Source organism: Podarcis erhardii (assembly GCF_964252035.2).
Source record: "Podarcis erhardii genome assembly, chromosome: 11".
Taxonomy (NCBI): domain Eukaryota; kingdom Metazoa; phylum Chordata; class Lepidosauria; order Squamata; family Lacertidae; genus Podarcis; species Podarcis erhardii.
Window position 1 is genome coordinate 3,610,883 of NC_138501.1, and position 24,354 is coordinate 3,635,236.

At 40.8% G+C, this 24,354-nt stretch overlaps 1 protein-coding gene across 2 annotated transcripts in view; it reads left to right on the forward strand.

Annotated features, from left to right (window-relative positions):
• Positions 1 to 24,354, forward strand: part of LOC309352473 (proprotein convertase subtilisin/kexin type 5-like) — a 169,413-nt gene that overhangs the window by 116,043 nt on the left and 29,016 nt on the right. For both annotated transcript variants that reach the window (XM_081880950.1, XM_081880951.1), the window contains exons 9-10: positions 6,670 to 6,770; positions 21,766 to 21,869. In XM_081880950.1, the coding sequence (XP_081737076.1) occupies positions 6,670 to 6,770; positions 21,766 to 21,869 (205 nt within the window). The remainder of the gene's footprint in view (positions 1 to 6,669; positions 6,771 to 21,765; positions 21,870 to 24,354) is intronic.

Sequence of the window (24,354 nt, forward strand, 5' to 3'; positions counted from 1 at the left end):
ATATATAATAATAATAGGAAAACAGATTATTCAGTTCCCCAGTAAATCATATTCCTCTGATGAAATTTCTCATCATCTTGTTGTGGGTCCTTTGGTTCATGGTAAGATATTTTATATCCTCCTCCTCTTGTGCAATGCTGGTGTTTTCCAGTTCATGCTTCTTTGGAAACATGATTTAATTTAGAGCACATTGCTTCCTGAGAATAGGTAAGTTAGTAGGTAAGGCTTTCTGATACATACCATCTGAATCTCTAACACACCATACTTGGAGTAATTTGTGTTTTAAAATTATTTAATAATAGTAGAGCTGAAAGTGTTGGTTGCCTTGCTGAGAGTCCCATGTGGGGTGTAATGCATATTCAGGCTTTCTCTAGCAAGTGCTTCCATAATAGCTATTGTAATATATTGTTGCCCCCCATCCTAATCTCCCAGTGGTGTGAGATTCATGTTTCCTTCAGAATGAGGCACGGGAAAGACTTTGGTGTCTTTGTGATATATGGTTTATTTACACATATGTACATGTTGAGCCTACGATGGAGGGGTTCAATATGGAAATCCAGCCTGCAGGTTTTGTTTCTATCTTCTTAGCTAACATAACTCAGTTCTCAACTTTAGCCTTTTGTCTTTCTAACTAACAGACAGGGGGTGGGGGCTGCCCGTTTATCCTCTGACACAGAACCACTCCCTTTGTTACCTTAACGACCCATATATAGTGGGCCATTACCAGGCTGCCTGGCTATTCCAGTAATTGAATCCATGCTGGATCCAGTAATGAGAAGCAGGGCTCAGGTATACAGCCTAGCCACCACAAACTCATAACAGTATCTTCTTTGCTACCCTCAGTTTTGTGTTTTTATTTACAAAATTATTATTGCTACTACATCCTGAGTCCATATCTCAGGATGGAACTGAATGCATTTTGACAGGGTGACGCTTGGGTTAAGACAATGTCGTGGGGAAAACTTCTCATCAGAAAGACTGAATGTTAGAATTAATGAATTATGTTTAATATGTCTGACTATACAGATATATACATACAGACATTTTGGAATTGGAATGAAAACAACATTAAAACATGGTGGAAATTGCATAATCAGTGTACAAAAGGAAATATTTGTGGGGAGGGGACTTGTGTGTGGAATTATTGGAATATTTCAGTAAAAACGAAGAAATAAATTGACAACATTCAGCAGTAGTTACACAACTCCTGTCCTAGGAGTTGCCTTAAATCTTTTTTGTCTCTTTGTGTTTCTTGTATATCCTTCTAACAATCCAGCTCAACATTTCATAAGGTAAATGCTTCCCATACATGAGCCTGATAATGTATGTTTAAATATACCAATAATACTTACTGTACGTATTAGTGACGTATATGTATAGATTTCCCACATTCACATTAGAGTTGGTTCACACAAGGATGCTCACTTGATGTGATGATTCCTGCAACAGCAGGTTCTCACATGAGGAGATGAGTCTTTCACAGGCCAAATGCTACAGTTCAGTGCATCTCACATCACCTCAAAAACAAAACTTTTAAACTTCAGCTAGGAGTCTTCAAGTACTGAGTAATACATGCATAAGAAATCAAGTGATGTGCATTTACGCATAAGCTGGTCCAAATTTCAGAGTTTTACACAGTGGTAAGCCTTGCACCTAGGAAACTTTGGTGGGGTGGAATTTGTGCTGGCCTGTTCAATGAAACTAAAATTTTGAATTGTGTATTCACTAATAACATAGATTGTAAGGCCTATATACCATAATAGGATGTATCCGGATAGGTAGGATGTATTATAAAATGTAATCAGTGGTTTTCCATTTCCTGTGTGGTAGGTGGAATTACAAAAGAGACCGGATTCTCTTTGGGTGGTTCAAGAGGTGATTTGACAAAAAGTTTCTGAATCCTTGGTTTATTCAGCTTGTACTGATCTAGTGTAAAGCTTGTTGCTGTTGTTGGTAATCAGCTAAGTACAGTGGTACCTTGGGTTAAGTACTTAATTCGTTCTGGAGGTCTGTACTTAACCTGAAACTGTTCTTAACCTGAAACACCACTTTAGCTAATGGGGCTTCCTGCTGCTGCCGCGCCACCGGAGCACGATTTCTGTTCTCATCCTGAAGCAAAGTTCTTAACCTGAAGCACTATTTCTGGGTTAGCGGAGTCTGTAACCTGAAGCGTATGTAACCTGAAGCGTATTCAGTTAACAAAAAAGAAATTCAGTTTAGCATGTTGTTTGCCTTTCTATCACAAAGTGCCACAATAGGAAAGAAATGATTCCTTCAAGATTCCATTAGGGTTGTATTTTCACTTTGAGGAACAACCAACTCAAAACCTTTAACAGGTTAATAATGTTACAAACATTACAGGCTCAAGAAAGAAACATGAAATCTATTGTAATAGGTTTAAGATAAAAACAGTGATAATGTGATCAGCAAGGGAACTATGTTTGACCTGAATAATTGACCTTTCCCAATAGCATGCCTTCATAATAGCTGCATAGAAATGCAGTTTCTCCCTAATATCAGAGCAAGTCACTTGAAGAAAAGTGTTGCAACATAGTCATCTAGATAGGTGTAGGTAAGCACAAAACTGCTCATCCTGAAAATTCATAATGAGGCCCTTGAAGAGTGCAACTGAACATCAAAAGCTGGGGGGGGGCGCGGCAGAATTAGCTGAGGATCATACTGCCTGATAGACTACAGCAATCTTCCTCTCCAGAACCCCTTAGAGATTCATACATCCTAAATTGGATGTAGCATCCCTTGCCTGGCAGCAAGGCTAGAATGGGGTGGCTAGACATATTTGAAGTCATGTATCAATTCTTGATGGCACCCCATCCCAGTCCGGCTCCTTGGGAACAAAGATATGTGAAGGCATAGATTGTGCTTGCTGATAGCCAGTGTTAGCCATGCCTGCAAAGCCCTTTGAAAGGCAGCCGGCCCCAGCTGACAGATGGCCCTGGGGATGGATGGGCTGTCAGCTGTGGAGTGTAAGCCCCACCAGGCCTCCTTTAGAAGGGCAAAATCCCAGTCCTGCTCACAAAGCAAACAAATAATACTATTTAGAGGTTCTAAAATCATTAACCACACAACCATTGTAGTATTGCAGGAATGCTGCAATAAGAATGGCATGTAAGGCTTCTTTGTCCACGTTTATTAGAAAGATTACACTTATTCTGAAATCTATGAAACTATGCTGTTTTGGTCATGTAAATTTATATAGTGCCAGTCGTCTGAAATGGTTATTTGAGTTCAGTTGAAGTCATTTTACCTGGCACATTAAAATAATTGCCAGGCTCAAACATGAGATAGCAGTTGGGATAGCATGTGGAGCAGGCGGGTTTAATCAGCTGTGGTTAAAAGATGGAGAATTAGTGCAGTCCCTGCCCTGTTGAATGGACTGACATCTTTCACACACTCATCCTCTTTTTATGTCAAATTTATACCCCTGCCAAACTTCACATTTCTACATTGTGATTAATGAGGTTGTTCTTCAGTGGTCCTGGAATCTCAAACATCATTTTTCTTCTTGAAGGTCGCTTGCTTCTTGGTGGTCCCACTCTTCGTTTTTGAAGATGGATACAAGCTGTCCCTGACAAGGCAATCTTAGCAGCAACCATTCAACAAGGGGGGGGGGGGAATCGTGTTGAGCCTTTAGACTTTCATCTAAATATCTTAACTGCTGTCAACTCAAATGGGACATCTCAATGAGTTTTCTTCAACATTTTCCATAGTGACATACTTGCCAAGGAAAGGGCTCTTTAATTAGCTGAAACTTGAAAATGTGATTGATTGTCTGTAGGGTTGTTGCCCACAGTTTTCGTTCTACTGTAGATCGTGTATGAAATCTACTAAAACAAACAACTGGGGGGGGGGAATCAACTTGGATCCAGGACTTGCTCACAAAACAGGCTTTCCCATCTCACGGCTGCAATCCAAAAACAGCCAACACCTGTCCCGGGAATTGAGGAACTGAGGAAAACCTTGGAAGAGTCTAACGAAGCAAAAACAGTTTGCACAGCTCCCATTCACACTGATCCTGCATGAAAACCTGTTTTTTTTACAGAAGTTAAAGTAAGAGGTTGGCATCTAGAAGGGGTTGAAGAAAACTGCTAAAGCTGAACATCCCAAACCAGTTGCATGTTTCTCTCTTTGGTCATGAGGCTAGGCCTGCTCTCCCTTTCTCTGCTAATTTTTGAAACTGACCCAACAGAGTTTTCATGTGCTATAAGCGCTGAAAGGCAACAGTGTGTTTCTCTTTTTTGAATGGCTTCTGTTTCTTAGGTGTTCCTTGTTTCAGGGCTTAAACAACACCACAAATGCATGTGATTCTGTTCTCTCTATGTTTACTGCAAGAATTAAGCAGCACTGCTTTCCAGTCTTTCTGAATAGTGAATTCAAAGGCAATGGTTATTGACGTGACTGATAATTGTCAAACACTTAACATTTATTTTTAGCCTTTATAATTTGAATAGAAGGAAACTTAATCAGCAAATATGAGTACTTGTATTAAGGTTTTGTTGTTTTGCATTGACTTAAAATGACTCCCCTCTTAGGGTTGAGCCTGCCATGGAGTAAGGGAAAGCAATCTGTTTCAGGCAGCACCATGAGGATGGGTGGCATCTGGATGATGCAGCAAGACTTCTTAAAGTGTTGTTGCTAGTAGGAGAGTCACCATATGAATTCTTCTTAACGCAGAACCACATATTGGGCTAGTAAGGTAAAGGTAAAGGGACCCCTGACCATTGGGTCCAGTCGTGACCGACTTTATTGGCCGAGGGAGCTGGCGTACAGCTTCCGAGGCATATGGACAGCAGGACCAAGCCACTTCTGGCGAACCAGAGCAGCGCACGGAAACACCGTTTACCTTCCCGCCGGAGCGGTACCTATTTATCTACTTTTACTTTGACACGCTTTCAAACTGCTAGGTTGGGAGGAGCTGGGACCGAACAATGGGAGCTCACCCCATCGCAGGGATTCGAACCGCCGACCTTCTGATCAGCAAGTCCTCGGCTCCATGGTTTAACCCACAGCGCCACCCGACCCCTTATCTTTACCCTTATCTCCCACCACTACAACAACTACCAGAGGGTGGTGTCATGGAAGGGGATTTTTTTCATTTGTGGCCTCCCAGCTATGGAATGCTCTCTCAGCTAAGCCTGCCTGGCACAAACTTTTAACAACTTTCCAACACCAGGTTAAGTAGATTGTTGCAGGTTGTATGGTCCATATACTTCTGATTGTTTCATTGTTGCTGCTGTTGATATGATTCTTGGGATTGTTTTTGTTAGTAGTTAGTATATTGATGAATGCAAGGGTTTTTTTTAAAAAAAATAAGTTTGTAAACCACCAATAATATTTTCTTTTATTGGGTGTCTATTTAATCAAATAACAACAACAACAACAACGTTTCTGGCTATGGCCCTGAAAGAGTCAAACTAGTATGCCATTACTTATGAAGGATAGCTGTGACAAAGTTTTAGAACTCAGGGATATGTCAAGTCCATGATATATAGATAGAAGTAGTGTTCTTATACAGTGGTACCTCGGGTTAATTCGTTCCAGAGGTCCATTCTAAATCTGAAACTGTTCTTAACCTGAAGCACCACTTTGGCTAATAGGGCCTCCCGCTGCTGCCATGCCACCAGAGCACAATTTCTGTTCTCATCCTGAAGCAAAGTTCTTAACCCGAGGTACTATTTCTGGGTTAGCGGAGTCTATAACCTGAAGCGTCTGTAACCTGAAGCATATGTAACCCGAGGTACCACTGTATTATCATTATTTCTTGAGTGCACCTGAATGCAGTAGCATTAGACTTGGCGTGGGGTACTTGTTTTATTCCTGACAACTGTTGAGAAAGTAAGAATTTTATTTTCACATAATTTTCTTCCCTGCATATTGTTATTCTGACTTTCAAGCTTTTTTTAGCACGTACATAACTCAGTTCCTATTGTATGTCACCTTCTTGGCTCCCTGTTAACTTTTCTACTGGCAACTGCATTTATCTTTTCAATCGGCATTCCACATTATTGTTTTAGCAGCTTTGTACATTGTTTCCTCAGGCTATTATATTCCTGAGGATCATTATGTCTACTTGAGTAGCCAAGGCACAGCACCCAACCTTTCTCCAAGCAGCTTATATACACACCTAGGGTGGCCTGCTTTACTCCCCACACCCTATGTTTTGGTAACTTTCTTTTCTGTAGCAACTGATGGTGCAAATAATAATGATCTTCAGTTCATGTTTTGACAGATAGAAAACTTAAGCAGGGTGGAGTTTAATTTTTCATGCAATGTTAGCATAGAATATTGAAAATTAATGAACTGATAGAACTCAGTAATAAAACCCATTATTTTAATGACTTTCAATTTCACCTGTTGCTTGAAATTTCAAGGCAGCTAGTTTATCCTCTTGCTTTAAAGAATTCAAACCAAAGACTGTTTTTTTAAAAAAAAATAAACAAAATTCTTCCCAATCAGTAATTAAATATATTTCACATGCTCATAAGTCATTTGAAACATGTTTTTGAAACTTTTGAAACTGAAACATGTTTTTGATTCCTACAATCTTGTGAACCACACTGAGATCTTTTGACAAAGGGCAGTATATAAAACTAAGGAATAAAAAAAAATGAACAAACCATGCCATCAATTACATACTCTCCTTTTCCCCAGATCACCACAGACTTGAGGCAGCGTTGCACAGACAGCCACACGGGAACATCAGCATCGGCACCTATGGCTGCAGGAATCATCGCACTGGCTCTGGAAGCAAAGTAAGATTTGAGTGATATGAACAGTCATTAAGACATTAGCCTTTGCACATTTTTGGCTTTTTTGCTGCATTTACATCGAGATATTTGGAGAAAAATTAAGACATGTAGGCATATGCCTCCACATCAAGTTGGATTTGGACTGTAGTTATATTCTAGTAGATTCTCACTTGCTTAAAGTTAGTTTATATTTAGCCACTGCTTAGTGGTTTATCATAGATCAGTGTTTCAGGCTTGTGAACTAAAAATATGCAAGTGGCACATGCAATCAGCTTTTATAGTTACTATCCTCGGTTTCTTACAAAATAAAGCCAGATGTGGGACCATATTTGTGTGCATGAATGAGAATTATACCTAGTTTCTGAGAATATTGGTTTGTATCCAGACTTAAGTAGAGTAGTTTCACTGAAATCAGTTGGACAGATTAGGTGTGACGTCCATTGAGTCTATTCTGGGAATGACTTAGATACCATTCAATGTCTCTACTACAAATGTTACTGTTTGGCTGCAACATATCACTTATAACCAATTGTACTTGCTTGCATTTATTTTAAATATTATTTTAAACCATAGTTTCTAAGCAGTGTACAATAAGAGTACAGGAGCAATTCTAAAGGGGTATAGCATGAAAGTAGTTAAAATTAACCATAAAATTGAAAAACTTGCTTTAGCTTGTTTTGTTGTTGTTTATTTAATTTATACACTGCCCTATACCCGGAGGTCTCAGGGCGGTTCACAGAAAAAATCAAAATATAAAACCACAAAATACATAATAAAAATAAAAACAACCCAATATCCCAAAACCCCACATTTTAAAAGGGCATAGGATGTTTCCTGCTTGGCAGGGGATTGGACTCGATGGCCCTTGTGGTCTCTTCCAACTCTATGATTCTATGTCAATCAAATCAACCAAAGGCCTGGTTAAAAATGAATGTTTTTGCCTGGCACCTAAACATGTATAATGAAGGCACCAGACAAACTTCCCTTTTGTTGGTTTTACAAGACTGGAAACATAATTTTGAGCCAGCATCTAGCACTTGTCAAATTGCTATTGCTGAATTTACTGGGCATGTGTATGGGATTATAAAAAAGACATAAGAATTTGAATAAGAGACAATAAGAGATGGTAATTGAAAAGCTGATACTGTCTTAAGTAAATCAGTGCTTTTGTTATAATTAGATTGTTACCAATACAGTACTTGGGGAAAAGTTAATACAGTAATATTATCTGCAAATGACTTTTCTTGTCACATCTTAATCTATGTTGTAAGACATAGTTTTTTCATAACTGGTGCATACACACACACAAAAATATATGATTACTTATTTAATGAATTGAAATTGCCTCTGATTGTTTGAAAAGTGAAGCAAATTACTGTAATATCTGAAACTATCAAAATATGAGACCACCCAACCCATAAATCTGTGTTACCAAGGGTCTGAAATCCATCACATTATTATGTGTGAGGAGGCAGAAACAATTGGCTCTTGCTGGTGTTAGTATTTGCAGAACACTTCTCTAGTAATAGCCAAGACCAGGTTGAAGGGCAGGCCTCTTCTCCCAGCATACTGTGGAAAACAAACGTTGAGATGGGGCTGTAGGCTTGAGGCTGAGAAAGGGAGAAGAGGAGGAGGAAAGAGCTGTAGGCAAAGCCCCATAACATTTGGTACTTACCTCAGGAGCACAGTAAGGCATGAATAGGCAACAAAGAGGTTAGCTCCCTCCCTCTGCCAAAACAGAGGTCCAAAATGCTGACAGGCTAACCAGGTGGGGAGCAACCTCAATTCCTAAGTTCTAAAGGAAAGGCTGTGGGGTTGATATAGGAGGATATTACAGTGGTACCTCGGGTTACAGACGCTTCAGGTTACAGACTCTGCTAACCCAGAAATATTATCTCGGTTAAGAACTTTGCTTCAGGTTGAGAACAGAAATTGTGCAGCGGCGGCAGCAGGAGTCCTCATTAGCTAAAGTGGTACCTCAGGTTAATAACAGTTTCAGGTTAAGAATGGACCTCCAGAACGAATTAAGTCCTTAACTCGAGGTACCACTGTAAGGAATGCTAGCAATATCTGTGTTAACTTGTGCACAGGGCTGAGCCTAGGAGAAGCGTAGTAAATGTAAACACAGGAAGACAGAATAAGTCCATAGGCTCAGCCCTGTGCACAATTAACACAGAAATTACTGTTGATTAAAAGATTACAAAATGGGTCCCCAAATGCATATTTGGGTTGGGGTTAAATGTGGAAGATACCTGCCTTAGATGAAGAAAACTGCATTTCTTCTGTCAACAAGGCAGAACCTGTAAATAATAAATCATACTTATCTAACTTAGAAATATAGCCCGAACTTGATCAAAATTAAACCTTGTTCTGGGATTATTTAGATGCTTACACCTGAACCGTAGCTATGGGAGGTTTTTTGTCCCGGATGAAGCCTCCAGGGGGCGCCACTGAGGCTTCCAGCCTCTTTGTGTATGTCTGTGTGGTGGGCAGTGCCAAACTGAATCTTTAACCCAGATGAAATATGACCTATTTTCACCCCTGTTTACAATAATTACCCACTTGTTATAAATCCAGAAAAATGCCAGTTGTATTTCACACAATACTTTGTCTGGCATCATGCTGTTTTTTTTCCTAAGTCCTAAACAAAACTATTTGGTTGACTGGGTGGTATTCAGTAAAGTTTTACTCAGAGTAGACCCACTGAGATAAATGAACTTGACAGGTTCATTAATTTCATTGACACTACTGTGAATAAAACTTTGGTGAATACCACAGCCTGAAAGTCTCTTGTTAGGAAGCTGATATATAGACCTCATCCACATGTCTTTGTTCCTGATAGTCACCCCAGATTCTAGGTCCAAGTACATGTCCTAAAGACCTGCAAAGTCTGGCTGAGTCCTGGCAGTGGTGTAATATGATTTTGTTTTTTAAGTTTAAGAGTGTGTTTTTTCATATTAACTGATGACAAAAGCTGTAGCGCTGAGGGATGAATCAGGGTCTTTCCACACAATCCAGTCTGGATTCAATTCTTTGAATGTTTTCTTCCTAATGTGGGAGAGAGTTCACTGTCTAGACTACTATTCAGCAAACAAGCGAAGGAAAAATTCATCAGTAGGAAGCTCCCCCCCCCCGAAAACCCTTACAACTTTTTTTTTTTTACAACCATTGTTTGATCACACTTTGATATGGAAATTTTTATATACACTAAGAGCTTTCCCACTGTCAGTAACTATAACTTGCATTATATTTCTAGAACTCAATGTAGTAATAACTGAGCTTCGTCATGTAAACATTCCGGATGGGAATTCATAATACTGATGGATATAATCCAGTATAATTCATAATACTGATGGATGAATCCCAGCAGTGTTGCAACTAATGTTAAACATGATCTCATATATTTTAGACCATTATTTGAGAAAATAAATAGGAGTAGAGGCAGCCAAATGCTCCATAAATGTTTTGAAAATTCACACCAGGGTTATTTAAGTACTATCTGCAGGGAATCTCTCAAGAAATCAAAGTATGTTTCCTTGTTTGACTTCTCCCAAGTAGGTATAGGTCAAGCATGGCCTGTTTATAGCGTTTTGCAAGCAGACTGTGAATATGTCCCAATAGATCCACACCTTGAGTACCCACTGAGTTCTTCCCTTGCCCTCGCAACTGACATGGGAACTGGTGGGGCTTGTAGTTCCAGTCCCTTCCTCAGTGGGACGTAACGCTTTGCTGTGGAACTGGAGTGCTTGCTCTACATCTGCTCCTTCCCCTTCTCCAGCCCCAGACAAGTGGGCCTTGGGGAGGCAAGAGGAGGGAGAGGTTGGTGCTGAAGGCAGTGGCTGATGCTTTGAGTACCTTCATTCATTTTGGACATGCTCATTTGGAGCAAACACCAAAGATCAAATTGAGTGCCACTTTTCACTCTTTTTCCTTTAAATTGTCTTCAAGAATATGTACAAAACAGAGCTAAGATAGCCAGTGGGGAAACTACCTGGTTTTGGCAACTCCAGGGCAAAAGCAAGGCACACACCAATATTTATCCCTTCATCTATCTGCCTTTGTATCTGATAAGATGCAGTGCTGATACCTGAATATACAACCAGGACTTACATAATTAGCAGCAGGTGTGTGCATCACCAAACAACTCACATGCAAACCAAAGAAGAACAGTGTGTTACATAGCCCAGTAAATTAGAACATTACATTGGAACAATTTTTGCATCCAATTCTGTTACTCTATTGTACAGCCCTGATTTAGTTCAAATGTTGTCACCACACCTAATCCAATGTGACTGATTTTCTCAGACAGAATGTTATGATATATATAAAGGGTGGTGAACCTTTTCCACTCTGAGGGCCACATCCCCTTCTATGCTGCCTTCCAGGGGCCAGATGGCAGTGGTGGGTGGAGGCAGAAGCAGAAGTGGGCACAGCAACAAGTGCAAATGCTGCCTTTCTCCTCCATGCAGACAACCAAAAGACACCAGAGCTCGATGGCACATTCCAGCCAGGCAAAAACAAGAGGGTGGGAAGTCAGCAGGGTCATGGAGTGGGGAGCAGCCTGGAGGGGGGCATATTTGGTTTCCCACTTCTAGTATACATGCTGAAGTATAATGTCTGGGGATAATGGAAAAATGTGGGAAATTGTTGCTTATCTGTACTATCAATGAACTATGGCTTAAGGACAACGTTCTTTGAAGTCTTAAGAAATTGGAAGGCACACAGATGTATTAATTCTCCATAGAGTATGAAGAATTTGTTGCTCTCTCAGCTGTAAATTATATTCCTAATGTTCTTTAAATTAGAATGTGAATTTTGGATGAATCACTGGATTTGGATTTATCTTAAGCTGCACAAAATACTGGAAGTTGTTTGGGTTAGTCTCTGAGTGATGGGTAATTTGTGGAACAGCCAGGCAGCTGTGTTATGTTCTGTTTATGACCTTTTGGGGTGGAGTTTTGTGGAAACTGTAGAGGAGGGAAATGTGTTGGAATACAAATGTTTTTTAATTTCTTTTTTTCTTAGTGGTCTACTGGCAAATTAATTAATTGTACAGCAGAGGGGTTGCAACATAGAAGGGTTCAAAGATGTGAATAAAATTTGCTTTGGCAAAAATGTAAAATTCTATTGTTATATAATACTTGGAAAGTCTCTTACCTCACTATCTGATGCATGTTTACTCAGAAGAACTCCCACTGTGTTCAGTGAGCTTACTGCCAGGTTAATGTGCATTGGATTGATGTCTAAGGCTGTAATCCTATACAAACTCACCTCGGAACAAGTCTCATTAAACTCACTTCTAAATAGGCATGTATGGGATTGTTCTGTTACTTCAATATAGCATACTTTAGAAAAAAACCCTCTTGTTGATTTTATTCCACCTGCTTCACTGAAAACCATGAGGTAACAGCCCAGTATACTTTCTTTTATTTTGAGCAGGAATAACAGAGTAGAAAGCATGGTGGGGCACCTCCACTCACCTGACCCCTTGCTGGTCACATAGCTGCTGCTTAACCGGAGGTAGAGGTGAAGGAATGCCAGATTGACTCCACAGGTATACTGCACCAGCCTTGCCGCTACCTCATGCCTCTACCTTTTGGTAAGCAGCAGCAACCAACTAGAGGTCAGCTGTGCAACATTGCCCCGCCATGCCATCTGCTGCTGGAAGCAAACAAGGAGCATTCCATTCAAAAATGTTGTTCTTGATTCCCCTATATTTTCAATGGAGTAAGCTCCATTGAATACAATAGGACTTGCTTCTGGGTCTACTTTTTGGAACTGGGTGTTTCTTATGGGCATTGATGCAAAAGCAGTTGTACTCAGTCTGCTCAGCTCCCCTTGCATTCTGCATCTTCTGCCAAATGCATTGCTTCACACTTCATTTTAGGTAGGTGAGGGAATATAATGAACTATATTTTATTCCCCTACAGACTCACAGACAAAAGGATCCACTTACCACTTGTGGTTAAAAGTGTGGAGCCAAGCAGAGTTTAAATCCCATCTTAGGCAGTTTAATTAGAAGCATAAGAATTAGCTGTTAGGCTGATCTCCCCTTTATTACCCCATTTATCAAAGAAACATGCTGCAGACTGATATGTAAGTTTAAAACATATTGTTTACTCACAGTTGAGTATTTGTATTTAGCAGTAACTGCATTCAAAGTAGCTGAAGGTAAAATATTTGTGTTTGCCGCAAAAACAGCTTCAGGCATGTGCCTGATGCTAGAGCAATTGGAGGCACGCCCTCCTTCTTGGCTGGCTGGAGAGAGAGTGTGGGGGAGGGAAGGAACAGGAAATACTTCTTTGCTGCTTCTTTCCTCCCGGAAGAGGAGGGGAAATATTATCACATAGAGCCTTTCCTACCATTTATGTTTCTATGGTCTGAGTCGGCCTATGAGCAATAGAACTCTATGGTCTTAACCGCTTCACATGCTAACTAGCAAAAAACATTCATTGTTAGATTTGACGGAATAGATCCCACACTTTTAATATTCTGCTTTGTTGTTTTTTCGTGGTGGCATTTGGAAATAGTCTGCTTATCCCAGGCCTCTTAAAATCACGTGTACCTTCATATTCTGCTGCTGACATGCTTGTACAAAAGCATCTCTCCTTAGGATAGATGACACCAGCAGCCTAAGGATTCATTTTTGAACCTGCCCATTTAATACACTGTCTCTAGGCTGAATGTGTGACCCTCTAAACAAGATGAACTGGTTGTTGCTGCTATTTCCAAGTAATTGAGCCCTTTGGTCAAGTAACTGAGCCTATTAAGTTTGCACAAATAGGGACCTATGAATAATTCAGAGGATAGGGTGAAAGCAAAGAACTCTTTATTCTTCTGCCCCCTTCCTTTCCTTTGAAATAAATTACCCATTCCCCCCCCCGTTCTTTCAAAAGAGAACAAAAAATTCTCTCCCCCACTCCATTTCACCATGCAAAAGAATCCTTTGAAGGTGAAAATTGAGATCTGAGGATATTCTCTATTGGGTATACATCCTGAGACCTCAGTTTACGAACCCTTTTTTGGTCCAAGGCATCATTTTGCAGTTGTAAGTGTTAGACACAATTCCTTAACTGGGGGGGGGGAGGCAATTGGAGCACCTTTTACAGGTTTAGACTGATACACTAGCAGCAGCACTATCTAGAGACAGGTGATTTGGCCTCAGTTCGTCATGGACTAGTGCGTCTAGACTAGACTACTGCAATGTGCTCCATGTGGAGCTAATTTTAAAGACAAGTTTGGAAATTTCAACTGGCACAGAATGCAGCTTCCTGGTTATTGGTGCAAATAATGACCATATGACACCATTACTGAAACAGCTGCACTACTTACCAATGAGGTTTGGGGCTCAATTTCAAGTTCTCGTTTTAGCTTCTAAATCCCTATATTGTTTTGGACCAGATTACTTGAAGGACTTCGTCATCTATATTCTTCCTTTTTGTGATAAACTCAGACACAATCTGCTTTACACATAAAAATATGAAATTGCAAAATTAAAATACTTAATAAAACAAAGCATGAAAATTTTATGTAAAGTAGCACAGCAGACGTATGCCACATTATGCAAATGAACACTAAATGTTAAAGGCAATCAGCCATGTTCTCCAGTAAAGTGGGGACTGTGCACACTTTCTCTAGACATTGTTTAGAACAGAAGTGAGCTGATTTTTCACTCTATAACACGCACCCGACCATAACACGCACATAGTTTTTAGAGGAGGAAAACAAGAAAAAAAAATATTCTAAATGAAACAGCGGATGTATGATTTTTGTGGTTCATGCTGTGGCCACAGACATGTGATCTGACGGTGAGTTTGGGGTAGCCCAATGCAAAAATCCTGAGGATCCATGTGGATCCATGCTTTGTAACCACATTTTTGCACCACTGCGCCCCCAGGCAACAGTGGGTGTGTGATTTTTTTGGTGTAAGCTGTAGCTATGGACATGCTATGTGATCTGATGGTGAATTTGGGGTGACCCAGTGCAAAAATCCTGAGGATCCATGTGGATCCGTGCTTTGTAACCACGTTTTAAGTGGGGAGGGAAGGAAAAGCACTCAAGGGACAAGGAACACACGTGGGGTGGGTGGAAAAGGATGCTGTTAATAATGCAGAAGAGGGGTATAAGAGAAGGCTCCTCTCCCGCTTTGCTCCTTTAAAGCAAGCAGGCTCTCTGTCCCTCTCTCCTCCCCATTCAGTGGCTCTTCTCCCGCTTTGCTGTTTCAAAGCAAGCCACGGAGGAGGGAAGGAAGGAAGGGGTACCATGGATCCTCTGCTCACGACTGCAGCAGATCCCCCCGCCATCCGTAGGCATTCGCTCCATAACACGCACAGACATTTCCCCTTACTTTCTAGGAGGAAAAAAGTGAGTGTTATGGTGCAAAAAATACAGTATATATATTTTCCACTTCTAGTTTTTCAAATTTATTATCTTTATAAATCCTTTGGGGACATCATGAAGAGTGAGGGCAACTCCTTGTAAGCATCACATGAGGAAGATTTGCCATTTGCTGTTTGGCTGATGGGTCCCTATTTCACACACACACACCCCAACACCCCTTGCTCATTTTTATTAATGCTAAACATTCTGGAGTGCACAATCCAAAAGCAGTAAGCAAATGCTGATGAGCCATTTGGGGATTCTTTTCTGGTAAAAAGATAGTCTGGTTTTTGAAATGTGGCCAGTTATCTATCAGTATTGGTTATTAGTCTTGCTAATACATTTTTTTTTCAGCTTTCAAGAGGCTTAACAAGAGGTTAACAACTATCTCTTGGGAGGTTAAATGAGTGCTGAATCAATTAAGATTAATGAGTTTTTTTTCTGAGTCAGTGATTCGCCTAGGAAAGGATGCAACTTTGATATATTTTGCATCTTTCTAGAAAAAGTGCTATTTTTCTCGAAAAAAGGTGCCAGAACTGAACAAAAACCCTGCATCTACTTTATTCTACATACCTTTAGGGGGGGGGCTATCCCTGCACATACCACATAATTCTGAGTCAGAAAAAGCAACACATGAAGCAACTCTGAAAATCATGTCTGAGTCGTGGTGGTGTTAAAGTACTGGTGGCCAGTAGTCCTGAGGCTCACACATAGAAGGAAAACAGCATTGGCAAACAACACTGTACATCTGTGTTTGAAATTAACAGATCCCTTTTCTTCTAAGGCAGCTCTAAGGCAGCTACCATGCTCAGTGAAAATGTAACCCAGGGCCAGGAGTAGCTTCGGTACTTTGGGTTTGCCCCGTGCTCCATATATGCTGGGCAATGACTTCTGTGGAGAGTTACGTTCTGAGAGTCCATATATTCAGCCTGCAAATTTAATCAAACTGAAGTTCATTAATTCCTTTTTTCTGGATCAGAGAAATGCTGTGGATGTAGTGTATCTTGATTTCAGTAAAGCTTTTATCAAAGTCCCCCATGATATTCTTGTGGAGAAACTGGTAAAACGTGGGTTGGACGAGGTAACTGTTAGGTGGATTTGTAGCTGGTTGACCGACCGACCGAACCCAAGGGGTTCCTTGTCAACTTGGGGGGGGGGGAGTGACAAGTAGGGAGCCACAGGGTTCTGTCCTGGGCCTGTTGTTGTTCAACATCTTTATAAATGAATTGAGTGGATGCTCACAAATTTGCAGGTGACACCAAACTGGGAGAGGTAGCTAATGCCATAGAAGGCAGAATTCAATATGTCCGTAACAGATTGGAGAACTGGGCACAAGCTAACAAAATGAATTTCAGTAGGGACAAATGTGAGGTTCTGCACTTAGACAGGAAGAACCAGATGCACAAATATAGGATGGGGGGCACCTGGGTTGCCAATAGTACATGTGAAAATGATCTAGGGGTCTTGGTAGACCCTAAGCTTAACATGAGACAACAGTGTGATGCAGCAGCAAAAAAAAAGGCTAATGCTATTCTAGGCTGCATCAACAGAAGTATAGTGTCCAGATCAAAGGGAAGGAATACAGTGGTACCTTGGTTTGCAACCGTTTTGGATTATAACCATGTCAAAGCTGGAAGTGCGTGTCCCTTTTTTTGGATTACAATGCATTTTTTGTGGGGGATTACAACCCCTTTTGGGGGGGGGAAGGCCCCTCTTGCGAAAGCACGCCTTGGGTTACAACCTGTTTTGGTTTACAACCAAACCTCTAGAACAGATTATGGTTGTACACCAAGGTACCTCTGTAGTACTACTCTATTCTGCCTTGGTCAGACCACACCTGGAATACTGTGTCCAATTTTGGGCACCACAATTTAAGAAGCATATTGACAAGCTGGAACATGTGCAGAGGAGGACAACCAAGATGATCAAGGGTCTGGAAACCAAGCCTTATGAGGAATGGTTGAGGGAGGTGGGTATGTTTAGCCTGGAAAAGAGGAGACTGAGAGAAGATATGGAAGTCATCTTTAAGTGGTAGGTCCATTGTGTGGAGACGATGGCTATTTGGTGACAAAGAGAAGGTGGAACTACTCAACACCTACTTTGCCTCTGGTCTTCACCCAAAAGGAAAGTGATGCCCAACCTGGTGATAACAGGATAAATGATGTAAAGAGGAACCTGCAGCACAAGATAGGAAGAGAGGAGGTAAGCAAACACCTGCCTACTTTAAACAGGAGGAGATATGATAGCCACCTTCCAATAACTCAAGGGCTGTCACATGGAAGAGGGAACAAGCTTGTTTTCTCCTGCTCTGGAGGGTAGGACTTGAACCCATGGCTTCAAGTGACAAGAAAGGAGATTCCGACTAAACATTCAGAAAATCTTTCTGACAGTCCGAGCTGTTTGACAGTGGAATGGACTCCCTTGGAAGGTGGTGGATTTTCCTTCATTAGAGGATTTTAAGCAGAGGTCGGGTGGCCATCTGTCATTTATGATCTAGTTGAGATTCCTGCAGTACGGGGGGGGGGGTTGGACTAGATGACCCTTGGGATTACTTCCAAGTCTATGATTCTATGATTCTTATTCCCTACACCCAGGGCTCCAGTGCAAGAGGTGTTTCAACTAATTAGAGTCCTCCTTTACATCAGAACGCAAGATAATGATCCTGGTTGTTAACAAACAATAGTTTCGACTGACCACAGTTTTCCCAGTTTGGGTGTAACTTGGGAGTAATCACAAATTTGAAAGTAGAAGCCTCTTTCTCCATTCTCCGCCTTCTGACTGTGCTCAATGAGACGGGGGGAGTACATGAGCCTGAGGCTCATTCCTATGGTGCTAGAAACTCTAATTTAGTTCTGCATTTGAAACAGCCCAATATATTACAAACTAAATGAATACAAGAACCTTGAACCTGGTCTGACAACATAGGGATAGCCAGTAGAATGTTTTTTAGCACTGATGTTACATTCTGGTGGTTGTGTGTCCCCACCAACTGTTTACCTGCAGCATTTTGCACAAGCTGGAGCTTCCCACCCAGGCGCAAGGGTGGCCCCACATGGAGCACACTGCGATAATCAGCTCTTGAAGTTACAAATGCATGAATCTCCATGGCCAAGAATTGCCATAGTAGCTGTAGCTGGTGAGAAGGATTGAACCAAGAGACTCTCAAAAGAACGGCAGCAAAAAGTACAGTAAATGCTTGCATTTGCAAACCTGACAGAACCCCCCCCCCTTTTTTTTTTTTTTAGAAAATTGGTCACAGCACAGCTAGGCCCTCAGTTCATATGCTGCTCATGCCTACTTCAAATGTCGGGTGAAATATAGTTATTTAAATTAAGAAATTTAAGTTGCATATCCAGTAATTTAAATAGTAAGTAGTTAACATTGGAGAAATTAATCAAAATATATTTGTTAATTAATATTAGGTACAGTAATTTAAAACATGACTGTTGAGTATGCAAGAGATTAGTAGGCACCACAGTGTCCTCTAGTGACAGCAAGACTTAACAACAACTCAGGTACACACTGTGACAAGGGGGACCCTGGAGAAGCTAGAGGAGCCTGGCTGTGCACCACAGTTCTTAAATAAGGACCAAAACAGAATGGCCACCACAGTGGAAATTTTTGAAAAATAGGACTCTCTCTTGTACTTTCACCAAAAGGAAAAGTTATAGGTCTCTGTTCTGTGCTTTGTACTGCCAAATGCAATCTATGTTGCATTAGTGAGATTTGTTTCAGGGTGGTCTTGCTCAGAGTTTTTTAATCCATGCCTTTTTGCAGCTATGGTAATTGGAATACTCTATTTTAAAATGTTTGTGAATTTGCACATATTATGTTTGTTCCGATTTATTGCCACATATACAAATGAAAAGTTACGTTATGCAATCAAGAGTGTTGATTTGTTTTTCATTTCTTGATTTTTTTGGTCAAAGGGAAAGGGGAGGGGAAACCTTTGATCACAAACCAGCACATTACCATAAGTGTTTTTTCTCCCCTTGTGTTGGGCACATTGCAGGTATATTTAATAATAGCAATCACTAGCGAAATTATGTTAAATAGTGGGTAGACATAGCAGACAACGCAGCGATTTCTCCAAAGCAGCTCTTTATTTGTAAGCTGGAACAGAACTGAACAGCAAACAGCTCAGCCGGCCTGCTTTTATAGGCAGCCGGCTGTCAACATTGTAGCAACAACAACCCAGGGTTTCCCGCCTAAAGTAACTGACGTGGACCTGAGTGAAAACTATATACACGATACTCCTGGTGGCCAGGGTGAGAACTTCAATACATAACAAATTATTGTTTGGATCGGGTTTAATACCACATAGGAAAGAGAAAATATTTTATTAAAATCTTGCATTTGAACACATAAACATTGTTGGTCAAAGTGAGGCCTATGCTTTAACTTTTGGCATTTGTGTTGCTAGTTTGTAGCAACAAAATATAATTTTATATATTTAAAGCAATAAGTCATATCTCCTATGTACAGTAGTACCTCGAGTTACAGACGCTTCAGGTTACAGACTCCGCTAACCCAGAAATAGTACCTTGGGTTAAGAACTTTGCTTCAGGATGAAAACAGAAATCACACGCCGGCGGCGCAGGGGCAGCAGGAGGCCCCATAAGCTAAAGTGGTGCTTCAGGTTAAGAACAGTTTCAGGTTAAGAACAGACCTCCGGAACAAATTAAGTACTTAACCCAAGGTACCACTGTATTTTATTGCAACATCTCCCCTGGAAATTATTAACATCATAATTCGTATTCATGGCCTCATTCTGTTTCCAGTCTGAACCTGGCAGAGAGTGGGAGCCCCCATCAATGAGTGTAGAAGAACTGGTGGAGTTTTACACAAAGGCTTTATTGTTTGCATTAATTTTTGCATGTGCATTGATTCCTCATACTTCCATTTCTAGTTCCCTGAATCTGACCAAGTTGAATTTTGAAAATCTCACAGATTTAATCTACAGCAGAAAATAACGAATGGCAATGCTTGCTTTTGTATAAAATATCTACACATCCAATGTTTCAAAAAGCTAAACTCTTTGTCAGACCATGTTGTCTGGAATATATTAAAATGGATTAGAAAAATTACAAATTCAGCACTGTAGTTTGAATAGCAGGCGCATAAAGTTTTGCGTCTTTTGTGTCTTCCCAGAATATTCACAGTTCCACCTTTTTGAAAGTTTGATGATTTGGGGAATGTTTCCAAGCCACTTTTATTTGTATTAGTGGGAACATGAGAGCATTTATGCACCAACAAATAGTCAAGCAGTTATAGATAGAAATTTGGCAGGCAATGATGAGTACTTGAGCTTTCATTTCCTACTTTTATTTTGTTTAATTTCCATATTTGTGAAATCAAGCATTATTTGAATCTTCTATGGTACATTTTATTGTTGTAGGATTGGAATGCATATAATATTACCATTATTATTAAAAAATATTTGCGGAATTGCATGTGAAGTATAGTAGAAAATCTTTATGTGTTTTATTTTAAAGTGTCCAACAGCTGCATTGGCCCAGTGCTATAGGTTAATTCCGTTGTAGGAAGAATATGGGTTCTGTTCAAAATTGAGCTGGACAAAAAACCCTTTTGAATTATCTGTGGGAATTGGATGGTTATTTTACCTGACAACTTAATCTCATCCATATTACTGTTTCATTTCTTTTTACTGTTCAGATGCTTCTAGAGACTGGATTTTTTTTTTCAATCCTTGTGGGGTTTTTTGTGGGTGATCGACACATTGATGTACTAACATGAAAGTCAAGGATAACCTGGACTTGAACTGTACTGATTGCTGCTAATTCAAATGTATTAGCAGACTCAGCAAAGGAAAAGGGCAGCAAGACTAGCAGTAGTTGCTCACAATTCCATTGCTAACAGAAACCACAGTTAGACCTGAAAGCAACCATAAGTTGCCTATTATTTCAGTGCTCTTGGACAGATAAGTAGTCTTACCATTTAGACACTACAGAGTTAAGCATTCTATAAATTGTTTAAATAAATAAAAGAAACAATTATTTTCTTCTGTTACAGTTTTTCTAGAGATTAAACCAGCAGGGTTTAATGAAGCCACAAGCCTCTGGAGCCATGCTATACACTTTAGATGGGAGCAAAGGTCAGGGTGCAGGCAAATCTTGCACCAGTCTGGAACACTGTAATGTGGTGGCAGTGAGGCTGACATAGCCCCTACTGCTCTCTGTCCCCAGAATGCCCCATTATGGGATTTTCTGCAGACTCCACATCAGCAGTGTGACACTGGAATCGCTCTCTGGTCAGGGGATGGGGAGATCATTAAGTTGTCCTCCAAGACATCAGCAAGTGGTTGATGGGGAAAGTAGTTTAGGAACCACTGGTAGATGATTAGATAGATAGATAGATAGATAGATAGATAGATAGATAGACAGGCAGATGTTCTTCCTCTACCACTTCATGCTTGTAAAAACTTTTCTGCCCTGAAAATTATGAAGATTGAAATTTACTGCAGTCTTTTAACGCTGTATATTGGCTGGAATACATTGAGAAAGGTTTCTGTCCTTTGCTTTGAGACACCCCCTCCCTCTCCTCCTTGGGCTTTTCTTATTTTTTTGTTGTAAAATGACTGTTCACTGTCTTTCCCTAGTCGACTACTGACATGGAGAGATATACAGCATATCATTGTAAGGACTTCACGGGCAGGGCATCTGATTGCTAATGACTGGAAAACCAATGGGGCTGGTTACAAGGGTGAGTATTCCCTTCCTATTCATCATTGCAAACGCTTTTTTCCACCTTCCAAAAGAGAAAAATCTCATACACTTTGCCTGCCAATTAGAGCTATTCTATTTTGATTAATAAGATAAACAAGACCATGAGGTCAAACATTTGGGAAGTCTGCCTCCTTGTGGCTTTACCAGCCACTTGTATCATGTAGCTATGCCATATGCAAGTTAGAGGAAACCTGATTGGAACAGTTAATATAGGTTGATTTTGGAGGCAAAAATGCTCTTCAGCTAACTCTTAGGCTGGGAAGCCTAAATGTGATTTTCAAGCCTGATGTTTAGCATAGTATTTACAACATTATGATTTTTTGAAAGTAGTGATCAAAACAACCCTTACCTAGAAGTAAGTTCCTTGAAATCAGTTAGACGTATTTCTATATTATAAATTTAGGATCATGGTATAAAGCAGGGATAGGGAACATGTGGCTGCCCAGATGTTGGACTCCAGCTGCCCTCAGCCCTGGCCACCGCGGGCAATGGACAGGAATGATGGGAGTTGGGGTCCAGCAGCTTCTGGAGAGCCACAAGTTCTCCATCTCTAGTACAAAGGAAGCTAACCAACACATAGTTCCAAGTTCAAGTGCACCAACAAACTTCAAGATGTAAACTATTAGCTGTATGCCACCATTGTGCCAAAATAATAAATGACATCATTTACCACATTTGCAGAAAGTTGTTTGTTTTTTTAATGGTAGTCCTGGGGAAAATATTTGCCAATACAATATTTCTAAGCTTATAAGATATTTCCTTTATGCAATTTGTATGGATATTTAATTTCTGAATAGCAAAAAGGCATATGCAGTAATTTAAGAAGGAAATATGACCCTTTCACCTTTGGTTCCTGAAAACAATAAAACTAAAATGGGCTGCATGCCAAGTGGTGGGTGAAGTCAGGCAAAAAAGGGGGTGGAGCAATAGACGGGACTCTTACCATTGCCTGGTGGACTACACTCCAGCCATGCAAACGTCCTCTATCCAGGCAAGCAGCAGGCATTTCCGGACACATTCCAGCCCGCTAAAAACAGGCCAGGAAGGTGCAAAGCATGGCCAATTGGGGAATGGTCTAGGGAAGAGACATGGCCGAGGGAATGTCCTGGGGGCTGGATAGAGAGGCCACGAGGGCCACATTGGCTCCCCAGGGCTGAGGTTCCCCACCCCAGATGTATGTCATCAGGCAAGACTTGCCAGCTACTTTTCTCTGAGCATATTCTTTCATCTGTGCCCTATCTTGGCTCGGTATCATAAGCACAAAAATATATAAAATGGCAGGGCCGGAGGAAAGTACACTGTGCCATATTATGTGGGATATTGAGGCACTATTTTCATGTGGGATTCATTCACATGCTGGCAGATTCAGATTGCACAAAGTTGATTTAGAGTTCTTGGAACAACAACCCCCCCCCCAAAAAAAAGGACCCAATTAGACCTTTTGCAATAGGGGAATTGACTGGAAAATGCACTTTAAAGAGTGAAGTAACAATTGCTTAGCACAGCATCATATAACCCTGCAAACAAATCAGAATGAATGTTCAAAAAACAGCCGATGTTGTCTAACCAAGCAAACTTCGTGCAAACATATCAGGATGAATAAATAGGTTGTCAGGAATCAACCATAGAATCATAGAGTTGGAAGAGACCACAAGGGCCATCGAGTCCAACCCCCTGCCAAGCAGGAAACACCATCAGAGCACTCCTGACATATGGTTGTCAAGCCTCTGCTTAAAGACCTCCAAAGAAGGAGACTCCACCACACTCCTTGGCAGCTCTTACTGTCAGGAAGTTCTTCCTAATGTTTAGGTGGAATCTTCTTTCTTGTAGTTTGGAACCATTGCTCCGTGTCCGCTTCTCTGGAGCAGCAGAAAACAACCTTTCTCCCTCCTCCATGTGACATCCTTTTATATATTTGAACATGGCTATCATATCACCCCTTAAGCTCCTCTTCTCCAGGCTAAACATGCCCAGCTCCCTTAGCCGTTCCTCATAAGGCATCGTTTCCAGGCCTTTGACCATTTTGGTTGCCCTCCTCTGGACACGTTCCAGTTTGTCAGTGGCCTTCTTGAACTGTGGTGCCCAGAACTGGACACAGTACTCCAGGTGAGGTCTGACCAGTGGCACTATTACTTCCCTTGATCTAGATGCTATACTCCTATTGATGCAGCCCAGAATTGCATTGGCTTTTTTAGCTGCCGCATCACACTGTTGGCTCATGTCAAGTTTGTGGTCAACCAAGACTCCTAGATCCTTTTCACATGTACTACTCTCAAGCCAGGTGTCACCCATCTTGTATTTGTGCCTCTCATTTTTTTTGCCCAAGTGCAATACTTTACATTTCTCCCTGTTAAAATTCATCTTGTTTGTTTTGGCCCAGTTCTCTAATCTGTCAAGGTCGTTTTGAAGTGTGATCCTGTCCTCTGGGGTGTTAGCCACCCCTCCCAGTTTGGTGTCATCTG